Genomic DNA, 20,533 nt, shown 5'->3' with positions numbered 1-20,533 from the left:
ATTTGAGTCAAGGTTGATATGTGTGAGTGTGATTGACTGACTCTGAGATAAACAGAGAGAAAAAGTTGGGAACTTAAGTGTGCCGAAGGAAGTTTGAGTGTTACTGTGTGTGTGAAACAAAAACAAAGAGCAGTGGGAGGGAGTGGAGGCAGAAAAATGGGGGCCGACTGAGTTCGAGAGAGAGGTGTTTTAAATAGGAATTGGGGGGGGGGGCAGTGAGAGCATGCAGAGAGTATCCTTACATCTGTCCCTCTGGCAGGCCTGAACGAGAGCCAGGAAAAGGGGAAGGGCCTCCCTTTCCTCCTCTCCAACTGACAAAAGCAGCTGCCCAGGAGTCCGGGCTGGAGCCTGTTTAGAGGACGGAGAGGGAGAGAGGAGGTGGGAGAGGACAGAAGGAGAGAAGAGAGAGAGAGAGGAGGAGAAGAAGGAGGAGGAAGAGGAAGAGGAAAAAGTCCCAGAGTCCGGGAACCGTCCACCTATATGGGTTGCGTCCTGAGTTCGGACTGGTGCGGAGAGGAAGAGGTACAACCGGTGCCGGTGGTCAGACGGGAATCTCTGAAGAGAAGGAGCCTGGAGAGGAGTGAGAGTGGCAGGATGAGGCTGACGAAGGTCAGTGTGCATGCAGTGTTCACATCAGTGTGTGATGAAATTATAGATAACTGTTGTCGGGGGGTTGTACATCATTCGTCGCAGGATGGTGGAGTGAAAAGCAACTGTAACTATTTATTGATCAAAGGTTCATCATGAGGTTCATCTCATCCACAGTAATATACCATGACTATCATTTATTTTTTTCATTTAGGCATGATGTTTTCTTTTAGAGAGCCCTATGTTTCTCTCAAGTCTTCCAAATTAAGGATATCAATAGCTTCATTGAAGGGGAGTCTGTCTACAGGTGTGTGTGTGTGGGGGGGTGCTACTGCGTAACGTAGCTGCGTGACGTCTAATAAACGGCCTCGAGTGATGTCACATTTGTTGGGAATGAATGAGTGATGAATTCAGCGGTCACTGTCTTCCCTGGTGTCCTGTTCTAAGGGAGGTCAGAGGTCAGTGTCAGCTAAAGAGCATGATCAATATCAGATCCAAGTGCCAGGAAATGACTGCACCTCACATTCTCCTTGAGTTATGCCGGGTCTCATAGACATGTGCAGCAGATCTGAAGTTTGCACAAGTGATTGGTTCAATTGGATTCTTACAAGGAGTGTGTGTGTGTGTGTGTTTTTTGTTTGGCTTTGATTTAAAAGATGATGTGGATGACGATGGCATCTCTGAGCCGAGGTCACATCTGCGCAGACACAATGGCCCTGTTGTGATGGCCTCAGCACTGCAGGGGAATTACCATGATGTAAACAGAGGCAGGCTAGCTGGCTGGAGGGATCTTGAAGTGCTGCTAGCCACCAAGAGAACATGGAGAACCGTGACCTCCGTCCACCAGTTTATAACACATTGGATTACATACACACTTCAGTATTTGTGGCTTTTTTTTTTTATCCAGATGTGTTGAATCATCTACGTTTGTTTGCATCCATTTTTTCAAAATGTGCATGCACGCTGTCTTCCATCTGCGCCCATTTTTCGTGTGTGTGTGTGTGTGTGTGTGTGCGTCCTCGGCTGCACCACAGTCTCAGCGGCTCCATATCACATGTTTAGCAGCGTGGGAATGTGGAGCCCTCTGGACTACGTCATCCTGCAGGGACCGACCCCACTGCAGGGGTGTGGGAACCAGTTGGATCCCACTGATGATCTTAGGATATGTTGTCTCGTCTATTTGGGGTCTTTTTTTTCATGAACTTGTTTTTCACTTCTTGTTTTTGTTATTTCATAGTTGTTGTCCACGGACCTGCAGACAATCACAGCCATGAGAAGATGCGAGTACTAGTGAGAACCTGACCAGAACATGACTTGGCTTTAATTTCTTTATAACCTGGCCAACGCCATACACATACATACCCAGTCAGACTTAGGCCAAGTACTTACTGGAAACACTATAACACGTGCTGCTCTCAGTGCGATTACATAATCTGCTGATGTTATGTCAGAAGCATGGGGCAGAGGTGTTTTATTATGTTTTTTTTTCTCCTTTTCCTTCAAATTCCGTCTGGATTTTGGGTCATTAATTGTTTGAGTGAGTATTGGTATTATTTTACAAATGATGGATTTTTCATTATTCACTTTTTAGCTATAGATTGGATTATAGCCTTTTATAATTTCATTTTCTCATTCACGTCATATTAGCCGAATTGACTCTGTGTGTTCATAATACAGCTTACCGCCTCACTGTCCATTCTTGGAAGGTTGTTGATGGAGAGCGGCTGAGCATCAATAAACAACCCTCTAAAAATTGAGTCTTGAAATAAACAGTTTCTGGCCGAGAGAGGCAATAGTTCATGTGGGATGGCGCTGAATTCATCTGGGAAAAAAATCAGTGTAGGCGAGCCTCGGACAGAAGTAATGGAACTGTCGCCTCGAGGTTATATCCCTGTCATGACATAATCTTTCTGATTTGTCCTATTGTGTGTTATGATCACACACAGACCATATTGGCATTGAAAGTTAAATGTCTTAATGTCTTGGCAGGCATCATTATACACATGTATTTAATTCACTTACATGTGCAGCCAAGGGTTCAAGTCTGAGAGTCATTAATGGACTTGCTTGGTAGTTGAATTTGAATATAAACTTACTCCCTGACAGCCTTCATTGCCATGACTCTAGAGAGTCAGTCTGTCAGTTGGTCCACAACTTTGGTCCAGACTGAAATATCAACCATTGAATGGATTGGCATGAAATGCAGTACAGACATTCATGCCCCCCCTCCTCAGGTTAACTTGAAATAACAATGACCAAAATGACATATGACATTCCCATCGGCCTCGGCTGTACTTTATGTTTAGTGCTAACTAGCGAAAGTTACCTGGTTGCTGATATGGAAAGAATACTGCTTTGTTCCTAAGTCTACAGCAAGTTTCATGGCTTCTAAGATTGCCAAGCTTACTGGTATACAGCTAGCGATGTAGAAATTGAAGTTCAACCTGCGGTTCGTAAATGGATACTTTGTGAAAAGTCAAATATGTCTGTTTGTTGTGATGTTGATGCTAGAAATAGCTGTTGTGAACATGGTTTTATATTCATTTGTCTAGCGGTCCCTGTTATTTCTTTTGGGCAACAAAGTTTAGATTGTCCATGACCAATACTGTGGCCTAAGGCATTCGCTACAAACACACACCCAACACAGGAAGGAGAACTGACCAGTTAGGGTTAAATATAGACCCACATCCACCCACATCCAGTAAAGAAAAGAATAGAAAAGAAATAGAAGTAATTCTCACATTCCTGTATGTTAGAACATTTTTATTCCCATCTAAACTCCAGACTCATGGGGTGGCCGTCATACCCTACTTTGCAGCGGCTTGATCCCTCCCAAGCTCTAAGCAGGATTTGAGGAATGCTTGTTGTTGTGTGGGCTAGCAGATGAAAGCTGGTCAAGGGAAAAAGGGAAAGATATAAACCATTTCCTCCCTCAGTAAGTCTGCAAACCCCCCCCCCCAACAAAATCCCAGCGCCGCCCTTAAAAGAAACACCTCACAGCAAACTATGCACGAAATCATTTAACAGTAACAGTAAACTAAGCTAGTAATGTTTGAGGACACAGGATTCTACGGCGTGGATGGCAAAGTGCCATGCAGCTGTCTTAAACACACATGCCCGGTAAATTACCGGGATAACCTTTCAGGCTCTGCCAGTGATTTTCACCATTCACACATGCAGCTAAGTTCAGGAACATTTCCGCCTTGCGCCTTTTCACACACGCCACGGCAATGCTTTCGCCAGGAGGACGTGACCTTTTACGTGCTCGTCCCTGCACTGTTACTGCTTTCGTACCGGCTGTTATTTGGTCTTGAAGCTGCGCAGATTTCCCTGAATATATCGATCCCTGCTCCCATTCCCACATGACCCCATGCATGTTCCTAAACATTTCGGGGACAGTCGGCATGTCAACAAATCTGCAGACCTACGTCACCTACTGCTTGTACTACTGCACATTAGAATTGCATGTTTTTTTTTTGCCCGAATGTTGACATGAGCTCATTCGTGTCATCAGTATCTGTCTCACCCACTCTTACCAATGCTTTCTCGCTCTTTCACTCCTTCAGCAGCTGCACCCTATCAGCCTTTGGCATAGTGCTGCCTCACACAATCCTTCGTCGAGCAACGCAGCAGCCCCCTTTTCTAGCCTCCTCCTCCCCATTTCCTCTTGGCCCGCGCTCCCACTCTGTCCACCTCTTTCTCATGTACCTCCACGACTGATCCGAGTCCTTGACAGGCTAGACAAAAACACACCTTGTAATATTTCATGCGGTGTTTACCAATATCAAGCACCTTGCATTGTGGTGTCCACTGTGGCCATCTAGTGTTGGTCTAGAAAGCTTGATTCAGGATTCGTTCTGTGCGTCTGCAAAAGCCTCATTCCCATCTTAAACAACTTCATCCCCCTCTTAATCCATCTCCATCTTTCTGCCAACATGACCCTCCCCCACTTTACTCACTGACTCAACCCCTCATTCCAATCCCAAGCACCAGCTTCCTGTCTCTCATGGTCCCTCAGTATTTTGTTAGTCTCACATTTGGTCTCCCTCGCCCCTCCTGTTACCTTTTCCACCTTCCGACTTTGTTCTCTGCTTCTTCATCCATCCTCTCCTCTTCAACACCCTCCTCTTTTCCCATCGCCCCGCCACGATCAAAAAGAAAGGGAGCCGAAAGTTCCACAAACAATTTAACTCCCCAAGACCCCCCTAATCTATCAGTCCTCCCTTTTTTTTTCTATCATGAGCCGGAAATTCTTGGGTTATGAGCAAAAGGAATGGACTGCATTACTGCACGTGTTGTTTGGGGGGGGGGTTGCTGCGTACGTCATAACTCACAGTCACGTTCTACAATGATTGGTAGGGATATACTGTCCAGCCTTCACATCTGCATGTCAGTCTAACACATATGGAAGTGACTAAGTGATTGGGGTGGGAGACAGAAATAATGCTCTGTGCATTAGGAGTCTAACAATGAAAGACTCTATACGCATACGTGGACCTATATAGAGTATAACCACAACCATAAGCGTGCACAGATACTTTGGCAAGGAATCAAATATTTGTACCACCATGTTTGACAAAGCAGCAAAAACTCTCTCACATGGTCCACCTCTCTTATGTCACCACTAGGTGCCGCTACAACACACCAGTCGCCACTCAGCAGCCGTGTCAATGTGCAGATGTCAGTCACAGCTCTGTTTGTGTGTGTGTGTGTGTGTGTTGGGGTTACATAGTGAGAGAACAGATGATAGCGAGTGACCAGCCTCTGCCAGGCGAAGTGGTCGCAGTACAACTACAAAACTTGACTGAACTATGTGACCAAGCCTTGAACAAAATATTCTAACAACATCCACTTTTACATACTCAACAGTGTTATATAGCACCCAGTTTAACATCCATTCAGATGACCACATTAAGAAAACATCAGACAAAAAAGCCACTGATCTAGAGTGTCTGGACTAAAATACTACATTATCTTTGACCCCATTCGTGTGATATTTGTCTGACACACATGTAATAATGTGGTGGCGTTGGAGAGGAGGGGAGGAGGAGAACCCGGAGCCACATTGTGCGCATGAGGGCCGTAATCAAAACACCTCAGTACCTGTGTGAGAGCTCGATAGCATACGCGTTTGTCCACATGTTGAGGTTTTGCATATGCATGTTAGATTTAGGGCACACTACATACTTCCCTAATGGCTTTTTGTTTTTTGGAAAGTCACACTCAGATCCACCTGAGATCATTTTGTCCTTGTTGTGAAGGATGTGGCTCATTCCAGTTATTTTACACCTGTGAATAAATTCCATTCATGAACAGTCCACTGTGAAAGTCAATCAAATGTGAGCAGATGAATACTATGAGGAGGGACGACTAGGGTTTTCCTAGGAATATTATAGTCTTTCGTGCAGCCAATCCGGATCGAGTAATCTTACGCTCCCTCCAGAAACTGACCAATCAAGGGGCGTGAAACTCGAGCAACAGCACTCCGCTCGCGCTTCTAGCTGCGCGCGGCTCCACCCAGCAAAAAAAAAAAAACCCCAGCACGGAGCGGTGGACCGGAGGAAAGAAAACAAGTGAACTCGGAGCGCAGGCCGTGTCACGGACGACCCTCCCGGCGGTGAGAGGCAGCCTTTAAACCAGAGGATATGCTCAGCGGGAAGGCGAACAGGGTAAGATGGCGAAGTTCTTGTGTTCGTGCTCACAGTCGGCCGTTTGCGGTCCCGGGTGGAGGAGTTTGGATGGATGCATGGCATGTGTCGGCTGTGCAGTTGCGCACTTTCTGAATGTGTTCTCTGTATGGGCGCCATAACTTTAAAACTATCAGTTTTAGTTCAAGTTTCAAGTTTTTTTTTTTTGTCTGTGTGGCTCTCTGTCGAAGTCTGAATATCTGTTATGTTGTCTTTAAAGTTTATACACAAACACCAGTTGGAGGTGAGAGATCTCCTCCTGTCTGTGCTGTCCAATAGGAGATCTACTGACCGTATGTTCAGCTGCAGTGTGCTGTGCTCTCTATGATAACCCCACATGTATAGACTATATAATACTGTTAAGTCAATATAGTAGTTGTGAGATTGATTGCAATGTGTTGCTTCCAGGCTTGTCAGATTGTGATGGCAAGCTATGGTTGTTTGTGTGTGTGTGTATGTATGTGTGTGTGTGTGTGTGTGTGTGTGTGTGTGTGTGTGATGGCACATGAAGAAAAGGAAGCTGTGCTGTAGTGTGTGCGCCTATGCGCCTGTCAACTCTGGTCAAAGACTTGCTGTGTGCTTCATACATCAGTGCTGCCCCTGCCTGGCAACATGAGGTAAGCAGCTCGGGATTAACAACAAGATAACATTGTCCAACCCCTCAAACCTTTCCTTTGCTGACAACAGCGTGATCATTAGCAGTTTTTCCTCCCATATTTAATGCAGACGAGTGGTGGTCAGCCTTCGTTTTGATTGGAGTGGAGAGGGAGCTCGTGATGAAAATATCCAACTTTCTGGGAGAACCTGGACAGGAAATGAGTAATGCTTCTCCTTGTCCTCCCCCAGCAACAAACACTGTTGCCCTTGGGCAAGGCACTTGACCCTTAGGGGCTCCACTGGTTATGCTCAGTGACCAACAGTACAATACTGTTGTTGTACTCAGTATACAGTGGGTGTTCTATATTTTTAATGTGCTGGTTAACACGCACATGCTCGCCTTGATGCCAACAGGAAGCCATATACTGTACCAGCCCATGTGTCTCAATGGAGGGTGGGATTTAAATAAACAAGAAGTCACAAACGCACCACTGAATGACTGTGTGTGTTGTAGTGCATAAAACTTACCGCAATGAGCAGCTATTACAAAATTAACTATTTGTGTTGTTTGGGTTGAACTTTCCTGTCACAAAAAGGAGACCTTTCCACTGAAACTGAGGGTCACCCTCTTATTACAGTAGACTAAGCTTGTGATTGTCAATGGAGAAACCTGCCCTGCACTCACACCATTCATTGGTTGATTGGTTAGCAAATATTTTGATAATTAATTAATCATTAAGTCATTTTCTTGTCTTACGTGATAGTGAACTAAATGTCTTTTTAATGTTGGACTGTTACAAGTACGTCTCTTCAATAGCCTGTGCGAAGTGATTGTCCCATTAGCAACTGAGTTAACAGGCTTGCTAACTAATCAGTTAGGAGAGGAGAGCATTTTCCCCAATCAATAACTCTTTGTTTAATGAAATGATGTACAGTCCTGAAAACAAATACCAGGGGGGAGGAAAACGGCCCAGTACAGTGAAAACAGTACAAACATAGTGTTAGCATGTTCCCAGCTTGCTTAGGTCACCAAAGGTCTTGAACCACATATTTTGTATGAAGTTTGCTCTGCCGCTGTCATAAGTGTATGGTACTGTGTAGTGTCATGGTTAAGTAACCTGAAGGGGCCTCAGCGTCCTTCAAGCTTCAAGTACTTGTGTGTGAGGAGGTTCTGGGTGTCCGGTGTGAAAGATAAGCTGGGGACCTTGAAGATGTCACAGTTCCAATGATAAAGCAAGGATGACTTGGCTGGTGGTTACAGACACATGAATTCTCCATGCACTCCAAATTCAGTCATGGAGTTCCACAAGGTTCTGTGCTTGGACCAATACTATTCACCTTATATATGCTTCCTTTAGGCTCCCAGACTCTAGGTGGACGGTCATCTGCTTTGACCGGTTGGGTTGGAGAGAGAGAGAATGACGTAGAGACACAGACAGACAGACAGGCAGAGATGTATGGCAGCACCAGCAGTAGCCATAGCAGCTATGATTATAATAATGGAAATATGACAATAAATGATAATAGTAGTTACAGCTGTAATAATAACTGAGATATGATTAATAATAGCAATAACAACTTTAATCGTGACAGAACTACGACTAAAAATAATAACTGTAGTGATGAGAGTCAAGCAGGCCCATGGCAGCAGCAGCCAGGCGTACCAGGACCACGATCCACAGGAACCTGCGAGACGAGAAAGCACAAAGAAACTCCGGGGAAGATATAAAGTTAGTAACATGCACTGGTGGGACATGAATGTGTAAAGATGGAGGGGGGGGGGGGCAAACTGGGAGCTGATTCCACAGGAGAGGAGCTTGATAGCTGACTGAAGGCTCTGGCTTATTAGAAAACACTAAAAAAAAAATTGTCATTGCTATGCAGATGACACCCAATTATATCAATCAAGCCAGATGAAACTAATCAGTTAGCTAAGTTCCAAGCATGCCTTAACATAAAGACCTGGATGACCTGCAAGTTTTATTAAGTTAAACTCAGACAAGACTGAGAAGAGAAGTTATTGTTCTTGGCCCTGAACACCTCAGAAACACATTATCTAAAGATGTAGTTACTCTAGATGGCATTGGCCTGGCCTCCAGCGCCACTGCGAGGAATCTCTGAGTTGTTTTTGATCAGGACATGTCCTTCAACTCACATGAAACAAACTTCAAGGACTGCCTTTTTTCACCTACATAACATTGCAAACATCAGGAAGATGCTGTCTCAAATAGATGCAGAAAAACTAGTCCATGCATTTGTCACGTCTAGGCTGGATTACTGCAATTCCTTATTATCAGGCTGTCCCAATAAGTCCCTTAAGACTCTCCAGTTAATCCAGAAAGCTGCGGCAGGTGTACTGACAACAACCAGGAAAAGAGATCATATTTCTCCAGTATTAGCTTCTCTGCACTGACTCCCTGTAAAATCCAGAATAGAGTTTAAAATCCTTCTCCTGACCTACAAAGCTCTTACTGGTCAGGCTCCTTCATATCTTACCCCACTAGAGCACTAGTGCACTCTTCTTGAGAATTGAATTGAATTGAATTGAACTAGTCGGTCAAAGCAGCTCCCAGAATGCAGGGTTGCTTGTGGTTCCTAGAGTCTCCAAAAGCAGAACAGGAGCCAGAACCTTCAGCTATCAAGCTCCTCTCCTGTGGAACCGTCTTCCAGTTTGGGTCCGGGAGGCAGACAAACTCTCTACTTTTAAGAGTAGGCTTAAAACTTTGCTTTTTGATAACGCTTATAGTTAGGGCTGGCTCAGGCCTCCCTGGACCAGCCCCCTAGTTATGCTGCTATAGGCCTAGACTGCTGGGGGACTTCCCATGATGCACCAAGCTTTCCTCCTCTCCCTCTCCATCTTTACATTCATGTCCCATTAATGCATGTTACTAACTTTATATCTTCCCCGGAGTTTCTTTGTGCTTTCTCGTCTAGCAGATCGTGGATCGTGGTCCTGGTACGCCATGGGCCTGCTTGACTTTCATCGCTACAATTATTGTTATTAGTCATAGTTCTGTTATTATTAAAGCTGTTATTGCTATTATTAATCATATTTCAGTTATTATTACAGCTGTAACCACTATTATTAGTCATATTATCATTATTATTATAGTTGCTATGGCTATTGCTGGTGCTGCTATGCATCTCTGCCTATCTGTCTTTCTGTCTGTCTGCTTGTGTCGGTGTCTCTATGTGTGTCTCTCTCTGACTCTCTCTGTCTCTCTACCCCTCCCCATGGTGTGATTATACTAGACTTTGGGTAACATATAAAGCGGAGAAGAAGGTATTGATATGTTAAGCTTTGTTAAGCCTCGTATAGAGGGAGCTGTGCAAAGTCTGGTAAATTGCTTCAAGTGATGCCACTTGAGGCATAGTGTTGGTTTAGGCTGAACAAGTTTGACAATGGAAAGAAATCTGGGAGTGTGGAGTTTGCCAGACCACTGTCACCTGCCTGTCATCTCTGCTTGAGGCTAGCGGTTTGAGGCTACAATAGCTTCCACCAGCACACCACACCAAAATCTGCACAGCCAAGGGAATCAGGTTGTGTTGGATTGTGGGTAATGTAGGCGGCAGGTTCTGACAAGGAAGAAGAATGCACGGAATAATAAAGATATCTCTGGTTCTGCGGCATCGGTTTTGATATGTCCGACGATGTGTGCAGTGCTAAATCAGTGGAGTTCTCTGATCGAGAATTCAAGCAGCAGAGTAATTGATAAAGAAAACAATTGTTACTTGCAGCCATAATTCATTATCAGTGAGAGGGCAAACCATGACATGCAGTTTGGCTTGGTGGTTATGGTGCCAGACACAATCATATTCATACAATATGAAATTAATTATATATAAGATAGGTCACCATAATCATATGATCATACTTTTGGTTGTGCAAAACTGACGCAAAGCAAAGTACTTGGCCTAAAGATCTAAGCTTCCATTACTGACCATCTGCAGCTGAAGCTGAGGTCACCAGTGTCCAGTCTAGTCAGTAATGTACCCCTCCCACACAATGCCCATCATTGTCTAAATATCAAGACTATTTTTAGAAAGAAACAAGAGGGAAGGAGCAAGAGAGTTTCCAGGAATGTGAGTCCACGAATGGCTCTCTCTTTTTGTGTATTTGTTTTTACATTTGAACGCATGAACCTCACATATGTCTCCAGCCGCTCCCTCGTTCAATCCAGCTACTGTTCTGTTGACAGCTGGCAGTCGTGCAGCAAGGAAGGGGAGGGGTTTCTGGTTAGAAAGTATCTCTTTGACTTCAGAAAACTGGTTCCTTTTTCTGCCAGAAGGCTAAAAATATTAGAAAAAGGACCCTCTTGTGCGTAGCAGATGTTGGAGAGGAGGTGGGGTCTGTCCTGGCACACAAGGGGACACAGGGACGGGAAGAGGAAGGGGGAAAGGCCGTCTGTTTCCACCGACGGGTCTGCAGGGATACACGTCTGCACGTGAGTCAGTGTTTGTGTGTGTGGAGTTTTGCTTCTCGAGGCCTCAGGTAGCTGTTTACAACATGTGTCACTTCTGTGGAAACGTAGGCAGATCCCAGCTGGTGGATGCTTTGTGGCTCACATGGTCACATGTGCTGTATGCTTGTGAGGATTCGTCCATAAGTACTTGTCCGTGATGGCAGATGGATCCAGTTTGGTTAACCTCTGCGGTTGTGCCTATGAGCATCTCCTTGTTCACTTCCTGCTAAATAGACAAATGATTGTATTCTCATTTTGAACGTTTCATCTCTTCTGTTTGTCAGCTCTTTTCTCTCAGGCAGCAGAAGTGATCTAACCGTTACGCTTTCTTTATTAGCTCAGAGTGCTGAATACCAAATAACACATGTTTTACCGGAGGTAATAGTTTGTCTCTTAAACTCACTCTAATTTCTCTCAAATGAATGGAGTAGATGCTTTTTGGATGGTCAGAAAACAAAAAGGAGGGAATGAAAGAATGGATGACACAGATATACAGCATATTTGATTCGCGACCTGGACATATTTATTTAAATAATTTACGTCAAAAGGTCAAGTGATGTCCGAAATACAGTGAGGCTACGTTAGCTTTCTGTAGCTAGTGTCTTTTCCCCAAGCTAACGCTGCTGAGCTAATATTCACCCTGTGTGTATTAACTTGTGTCAGCATTGTAAAAAAAAATGTATCCACAACTTACTTTTTGTGGCAGGTATCAATAATAGTGACTCTGCCAGTCTTGACAACACTCAGCCATACAGATGAAATAATTACAGGTGCCATTACTAAGTCCATTTGGTAGCTTTTGTGGAGCTTTTGACCATATCACATCATCTTCATCAGCAGATGGAGTTTGCACCCGATAATATATAATTAGATATAATTACTGTTACTAATAACAGTGAACATTTCTGTAAAGTGTACTTAATTTATTGATGTTTTAGATACTGTATTTGTTTATTCAGCGTACTTTTTCTGCACATGGTTGTTGCAGAGATCAAACCTGCAAACCTTTTTTTTAATATATAATATTTCTTTGTATGCCTTTATTGGATAGCCGAGTAGATAGGTGACAGGAAATGAAGGGTGAAAGAGATGCAAGAAAGGTCGCAAACCAGGGACGCTGCAGTTCATGGTCAGCACCATAACCCTCAGGTCACCAGGGCACCGCAGCACACCAATTATTGTCAGTTGCCTGAAATATATAGCGGTTTCATCTACATCAGGGAAGACTTGCCATGAGTGCAGCAGTTTATATTCGTGTCAATCAACATGAGACCTTATACAGCCCTCAGGAGCAGCCATGTATCACGTCAGATGCCTGACCATGACTGCCTGTGGTCGGACTGTATAGTTGTCTTGATTGTGTCTGAAAGAGGAAGAATGCTGCCAGCCTCTCGTCTGTGTGTTTACCTCACAGCCCGCATCACCACTGCAGTTAAGCTGACAGTTAAACTCATACACACACACACATACTACACAAGACATACTATGTACACTGAATACACGCATAAGAATAAGTTCGGAGGAAGAGGTTTGGTGTTCTTTTGTGACTGTGTGTGCATATCTAACATGCTTGGTCTGTAGGCAGAGCTAATGAGCAAGGAATACATGAGGTAGTTAAATTGGTCACGAGGCGAAGGAGACTTTGTTACATGTAGGATTCAGGAAAGGGTGGGCTTGGAGTAAGGAAGGAGAGCCAAATCACGGATTCATCAAAACAGGATCAAGATAAGACAACACGAACCTTTAATGAAGTCTTTGTGGATTGTGGTTTGTCACTGGGGGAAAAAAAGCATGAATGAGAATAGGCCAAGTCATACTTGGTGAAATAGAGTCCAACATAAGAAATATACAGTTTCCTAAAGTAATGACTACACAGTTTTAGAGAGGGACGTCAATCCTCCAACCACACCGCATTACATAGCAGACCATCAGCCCACCACCAGCCCCTGAGCCACCCACCCGGTCCACCTCCGCCATCCAGGGCTGCTTGCACCGGAGCAGGCCAGCAGCTGCTGAACACTGCTGGCAGAGGGTGATGCCTAGCAGGCAGCTGTCCAAACACTGTCCAGTGCCTAGAACAGCGTCAGAGCAGCAGGATCATGGAAAACGTGTGCAAACAGCTCCACTTTCTTTGTTACCAAGGAGGAAAAGCACACAGAGAGGAAACACACACAAAAAAACCTTTATGTGGATGTATCAGTTTGATGATCCAAAGCTGCGGAGACATGGACACTGAGCAGCCTTAGCAGCATGATCGTGTTCTGACGTATAGCTCTTATTATTTTCTAATTATTTTAGTATTTTCTCTCAGATGAGTGAACAGAGAAACACTTTCTGCCCCAAATCCTACGCTTTTGACTCAATACCTGCCAATTTCCAGAATATATGTGCTGCCTCTCAGCATGACATCGCGCATACTGTTTGTTCACATGCCCCCCCCCCCCCCCAGTTTCCTCCTCCCATTATGTATCCATGCATGAAAACATGCTTAGCAGTCTCCGTACTTAGCCCGCGGTTGTTAGTGTTCTCATGTTCAAAGCCTCCGCGGAGTCACGTCAGGCCCAGTCATCTGCGGATCTGATCCCATGTTGGGAAACAAAGAGGGGCTGGGCAGGAATGGCTACCACACACACACACACTGATATACACACACTAACACACATGCTAATTCCCATTGTGACACATGTGGGCATGAGAAAGGAAAATCACCGATTTATTTTACTTTCCCCTTCCTCCGCTCTCTTTCTAAGATTTAGACCAACATGCTTGCTCTTTTTTTCTCTTTCCCAAACCTTCACACACATACACACACACACACACACACACACACACACACACACTAAGGATTATAGTTGGGTTTGGGCGGGAACCACAAGGATTATTACTGGAAGACAGTTACACAACCAGAACAGAAGTTCAAGAGGCACAGGGAGTAGAGATTGGATGTAGCCATAGTTGTGCACATACATTCATACACACACACACACACACACACACACCTCAACTATGCACCCTGGTCTGTCATACACACAGGTCAAAGCTGACAGTTCTAAGCTCCTGTCATTATTCCAGTCCACTAACTCACAAGCCATTACTTTGTTTCCTTCTTTCGTTTTGTGAAAAGAGTCCAGTTTCTCTGTGAGTCTTGTTTTCATCCCATCAGATGGAATCATATAGAGGGTTAACAGACTCTTGGATGAAGTTCAAACACGGATTCTTGCATTGTTTCTGGGTGTAGGCTGATCCACAGACTGCATTGCCGCGTCTGGATCTGTCTCCAACTGAGCGTTCGTCTCACTTTTTCCTTGCGTGTGTTTGTGTGTGTGCACAGGGGTCAAAGGGGGAGCCCCACGTCTTCAAGGAAAAGACCTTCAAGAAGAAGCGGCAGTGCAGCGTGTGTCGGCAGAGCGTCGACAGCGTCGGCTCCTTCTGCAGAGGTAAATGTTGCTCGATCATGTGTTGTCACTGGTGTTACAGTTTGAAATTACTCTGAAGGGCTAAGACGGACATCGCAAGCAATGTCACTACGGGCTAGAACGGCAGCAGGACGCGTCACCCTGTGAGTGAACCAAGGGCAGCACGTAGTTACCTGTAGCATACACTGGATGCGCCATTCTGCCAAAAGAAGCACTCAAAGTCCTGCTGCCAAATCTGGAGAGCGAATGTGACAAAATAGTTTCCTAGAGTTTAAAAAAACAGTGCGATGCGTCAACATTGTAAGCCCACATGCAAAATTTTAAAAAGGCACTGGTGCTTTGACGCATGTCGTAATCTCGGCATGTCTTTCCCTTTGGGATGTAAGAGATTAACTGTGCTGTAGTAAAGCAGGATGATATCATTTTTACTGGGGTCGTGCTCTAGAACCTGACGTGCAATAAAATCAAATGGAGGTTATAGAACGCAGGTTGACCTCATTACTTCATATGCAGACTACTAAACTACACATTTTGCATGTTGATATAAATAACTGGAAAATGCAGCTATGACAATACTCCTTTTGTCTTTTTTTTTCTTTCCTCCATCCTTCCCTACACTCTTTCCTCTTAGTATGCAAGACCACCACCCACAGGAAGTGTGAGGCCAAGGTAAGGATCCGCCTCGCATCCGCCCCTTCTGAGCATGGTCCCAAAATACAGATCAGTTGTGATACAGTGCTGGACAGGATTGGAAGTGATGTGAAAGTTTGTCAGCTCAAAATACACTTTTATCACCGTGCGTTTCCGCCCACTAGGGGCCATATTGTCATTTTATGCGCATTTTCAATTTGAGTAGAAAAGCCAGAAATCCGAGAGAAAAAAAGGTTGAAATATTACAAAATAGTTTTTTATGCTTCACTGAGGTGGAAAAGTTCGTATCAATACAAACAAAATGTGACAAAGAGCCATGTGACTCATCTGTCAGTCAAGCTTTCACATCAGGTCTGTGTGGAGCCCTGGGGAGACTTGTTCTTCAAATGAATCCGTGAAACAAACATAAATGCAACATTTCCATCATGTTTTCCACATGGTTTTTCACCGTTTGAGGTCTGACTCTTTTAATCGCGTCGTCTCGATTTCCCCCTTTCTTCTGCAGAGGTTTAATGGCACTGAACTTGAGAATTAGCGCCACGACAAGTCAGTGACCGGGCAGATGTCTCGTGAAACAAGGTCAAAACACTCCAATAATAAATGTGGTAAAGGAAACTGCGTAAAACATAATGCTGCCAAATGTGCACATTAAATAGACAGCAGCAGTGGTAACCATGGGAAGGAGACATTTATGGTTTTATTATAAGAAGAACTGGATAAATGAGAGATATAAAACATAACAGTGAAACTATTTGAAGTTGACAGAGTGAGCATAAATGTGCGGTCATCACCTGCCACCGCCGTGACCCCGTTAATTCAAGGTTAAGCCCAAATGCTGACCCGCTAATCTTGCTTCATGGGACCCGTGGGAGATTGATGTGACTGCGCTGGACTATAACATAGAGGAATAGCGTAATAGATTTTTAGTTCAGTTAGTTTAGTAGATTGTTAGTGAGGTGTGAAGAAGACCCAATGATAGTGGCTCTGTGAGGGCAGAGGTCTCGAGGTCTCTGGTAATGTGAAGGCTGCTCAGTTTGCATTCCTCTGAGAGAGCTGCAAGTTTTGCTCAAAGCCCACACTGCTGCCTCTGGGTCATTGATAGAGGGATGGTATCATGAATAGACAGAGGGATGCAGAGGGGGAGAATGCCAGCCATGGCCAAAGTGACAGCGAGTGGGTAGAAGCTGAGGCAGGCAGCAGACGAAAAAAGAGAAAGCCAAGGGCGAAGGCATGTGGCAAAGACGGGCCTCAGTCCTCCAGCATCACTCCGTCCTCGAGTCCTGTATCTGGAGAGGAGGAGGGCCCCCCCGAGGATGAGCTCAGAGATGAAAGGGCGGCTTTGAAACAGTGCACGCAATAAAAAAAAAAGTGAAATCAGATTTTCCAGTACAACTTGTGATAGGGTTGTCTTTTATCCTTGCTTAGAGTTTACAAGGTGGTTTGCTTCCGGACATGTTGTTTTTATTAATATATTTGACTTAAAGGATGATCAATACCACCCTGGTGTCCGTACGCTAAATAAGAAGCTACAGCCGATTAGCTTAGCTTAGCAAAAAGGTCTGGAAGCAGGGGAAAACAGCCAGCCTGGCTCTGTCCAAAATTGAAAACAAAACGTGTCTAGGAATTTCACAAGATATTACTTAGTGAGCTTCAGAGGTGCTGGTAGGCTAGCTGTTTTCCCCTCGTTTCCAGTTTTTATGCTAAGCTACGTATATATTAAGCATACAGACACGAGAGCGACTGACTGTGAGTGACTCTCGGCAAGATAGCGATGAAGAATATTTCCCCAAATGTTGAACTATTCCTTTAAAACAAACAGGGATGAAGAGAAAAATGTCACTCTCTCCTTAAGTGCAGATATTTGCATTCCTTGATTTGCAGTAAATGACAGAAGACATGTTTCAAGCCATTGTGAAACAGCAAATAATGAAATAAAACTTGTAGTTGTTCTACAGACATGCCGGACAAACTTAATTCGTTGTTGAGACTGACTACATAAAGGAGCAGCACGTTGTTTGATAACCTTACTGCAACTGTGTGTGACGATGTGTGGTTGTTGACTGGTTGTTGACTGGTTGTCAGACCGCGATAGCCATCGCTGTTGCCCAGGAAGGGAGGGGTGGGGTCGGATAAGGCAGGGAGTGGGGGTCTGGCTGCTGGGTCCATCTCAGCTGTTATCTAACATCGTATGTAGGGGGAAATCTGAGGCATTCGTCTGTACTACTGTGAATTCTCAAGCGCGTGCTTATTTTGTGATGATAGAGACATTTATGGATGCAAATAATCGATCCCAGCTGATTAGCTTTAGCCTTCCTTCTACAGAGAGTGCTAAACAGCTGTTCTTACCTGTGTTACAAGTGTTATTAGTTCACGGTACTTCCGCACTTGCATGTCATCACATTTGGAAGTTATTACCTTGTGTATGAATCTACCACCTCTACCCTCCTGCTCCATGAGCACATATACCATGTTTGGGTGTGTTTACGTGCACGCACACACATCTAGAGGTCATCTGCAAGGCGTCCGGTTCTTGCCAGGCTTCTGTATACATCTCCGTAAGCATGGCGGCAAAGCCGACTGGTGATTGGCTGACGGTGAAGCAGACCGAGTGTGACCACTTTGCTTTGTGAGTTTCTTTGAGCGGTTAAAAGCCATCCGTTCATTGGGTGTATGTATTAGGTATTAATGACCTTTTGAGCTAATTCTTAGTTAGGCAGAACAATTCGTCGAATTGCAATTTTCGTCACTAATATTGCTAATGCAATGAGAATTGTGATCATTTTCTATAATCTGTGGTCTACATAACAGATAACAGATATGTTAGTACTACAGCATTTACTGCCAAAGGCGAACTACGAAATCATAAAGGTTTCCAGTTGCCAGATACTTAATGACTGACTGGCTGACAGAATATTAGTGTGACTCCAACCGGTCAAAGCAGATGACCGCCCACCTAGAGTCTGGTTCTGCTCGAGGTTTCTGCCTCTTAAAAGGAAGTTTTTTCCTTGCCACTGTCGCCAAAGTACTTGCTCATGGTGGGAACTGTTGGGTCTCTGTAATAACATCATAAAGAGTCGGTCTAGACCTGTTCTATTTGTAAAGTGTCATGAGATGACTTTTGTTATGATTTGGCGCTGTATAAATAAAATGGAATTGAATTGAATTCACTTTAGAGGCTGACCGATGAGTACACTAGCAGACTCCAATACTGTCCATTTCATCGCACTGACTGGAAAGGAGTTAGCCATCCTTTTTATTCAATTATTTTTAGTCAGGAAAATGCATTCGAGGTGAAAGAGCAGTAGAGGAAACAGTCTGTAAGGTACCTTTTCTTTCTTGGATACTGTTTAAACCCTGTTCTTTCTTCACTGGAGCCATTTTCCTCAAGGCCATGGTACTTACATGTGATTTATTTCTGACTAATAGAAGCAGAACATAGGAAGAGATGATGAGATGGAATGATGGCAGAAAAAGGGTACCGTAATCCCTGTTTTCCCAACAAGCATCTCAACATCACAGCGTACCCAACATCCCCCCACTCCCCCTCGCCCTGCAGACCTCTTGGTCAAATCTCTTCCTGGTTGTTGCAGTGAGCGATTGCAGTCATTGCTGTTGAAACATGTTAGTTTTTAGCGGTTTTCAGTGCCAAGGCTGTGAGACTTGTGACAACAAAGGTTTAGGTATTACTGAAGTAACTTTCCGCATCATTTCACTACGTGGTGGAAAGCATGACAGAAATGTAGTTTCTGGGGAATTTAGTGACATCAATAGTGAGTAATCTCTGGTTAGAGTTTTGTGGCCTCGAGCCCAGGCCTCTGGTTTCTCTCCTGTAGGCCAGGCCCCGCACTTCACAGTATACCCATGTAGTCAGTGTGAGCCGTCTGTTTTAACATTACAGGGACTGTGACTGACTCTCCTGACTAAAGGAGTTGCCACTTTATCACAGACAGCACTGGTAATTGGCGGAGATAGGCTGCCATATTTTGAGTTCAAGCTGTGTGTGTGTGTGCGCGCGCGCACGTGTGCGTGTGTGTGTGTGTGCAGAACCATAAAACCATAAGCATGACAGCTAAGTTAGCCAAATTGGGACTCCGCCAGTCCACGTGTGTGTGTGTGTGTGTGTGTGTGTGTGTGTGTGTGTGTGTGTATGTGCGTGTGTGTGCGTACACCAGCAGGGGCATAAGCTGCACTAATTGGCCAGTGGGTTTGGCCTTGAATCTAACAGGAAGAGACTGTTTGGATATCTCTGTTACCATGGATCTTAAATATTGACACCCACACTGGTGCAGGACATGAGTCACAGATTTTAGTGATATCCACTGTCACCATTTGTACTGGCTATTAATTTCGGGGCATTTCACATTATGACAAATCCACAAAAAACACCAAAAAAAAAAACATTTAAGCTTTGTCGATGTAAAGCTGGAGTCGGAAGAAATGCGTAGAAATCCTGGAAGGAAGTAATGCTGACATCACAAAGCGTGTGTCAACCGATCGACACTTTCGCTCCCCATCTGTTGATATTGATCTCACCAAGTATAACGAAACCTTTCCTGTAGGGGTCCACCAGGTGCGTGCCTGTGACTAATGGGTCCGTGCTGTCTTTGTGTCTCCTTGTTTTGTCTCCCGTCCGTCTAAACTCACCTCCTCAGGCCTCAGTGAGAAGATGAACGCAGCAAAACAAAAGAAAAGGAAAATTATAGGAAGACGACATAGACGTTCGCCACTGAGCCTTCTGGTTTGTGAGCTGTGGTGAATGCATTTTTGTGGTATATGGTAAATACTGTTTAGGCTGAAGGGTGCTGCAAATATAGTACGAGGAGGGGGGCGTTGCGCTTTTGGGAATTGTGTCTGTGCCTGCTTATCAACGGGAGAGGCATTTAGGGGAAGCTCAACCGCAGAGGGCAGGCAGGGAAATCACTGAAGATCTGTAATAATGTTGGTTGGTTCACTGGAGATTTTTCCGTCGTTGATCTCTCCCAGTCTCACCCCGACCCCATGACTTCCTGCTTTGTTTATTTACCCGCCTTTGTTTTTGTCTGGCTCAGAGCTTTCAGAGGGTAAAGATGGGCGATGTATACGTTCTCCGGCCTTCTACGCGTACTGTACAAGCAACACGTGTGCATTCCTA

At 44.6% G+C, this 20,533-nt stretch overlaps 1 protein-coding gene across 2 annotated transcripts in view; it reads left to right on the top strand.

Moving 5' to 3' along the window:
* The first annotated feature begins 450 nt into the window (after positions 1 to 450).
* Positions 451 to 20,533, top strand: part of tns2a (tensin 2a) — a 45,414-nt gene continuing 25,331 nt past the window's right edge. For both annotated transcript variants that reach the window (XM_070911190.1, XM_070911189.1), the window contains exons 1-3: positions 451 to 609; positions 14,667 to 14,772; positions 15,383 to 15,420. In XM_070911190.1, coding sequence (XP_070767291.1) covers positions 481 to 609; positions 14,667 to 14,772; positions 15,383 to 15,420 — 273 coding nt within the window. In that variant the 5' untranslated portion in view covers positions 451 to 480. The remainder of the gene's footprint in view (positions 610 to 14,666; positions 14,773 to 15,382; positions 15,421 to 20,533) is intronic.

This window comes from Enoplosus armatus, chromosome 8, assembly GCF_043641665.1.
Source record: "Enoplosus armatus isolate fEnoArm2 chromosome 8, fEnoArm2.hap1, whole genome shotgun sequence".
Taxonomy (NCBI): domain Eukaryota; kingdom Metazoa; phylum Chordata; class Actinopteri; order Centrarchiformes; family Enoplosidae; genus Enoplosus; species Enoplosus armatus.
Note: the sequence above shows the minus strand (reverse complement) of the source record. Positions and strands in the feature narration are given on the sequence as shown.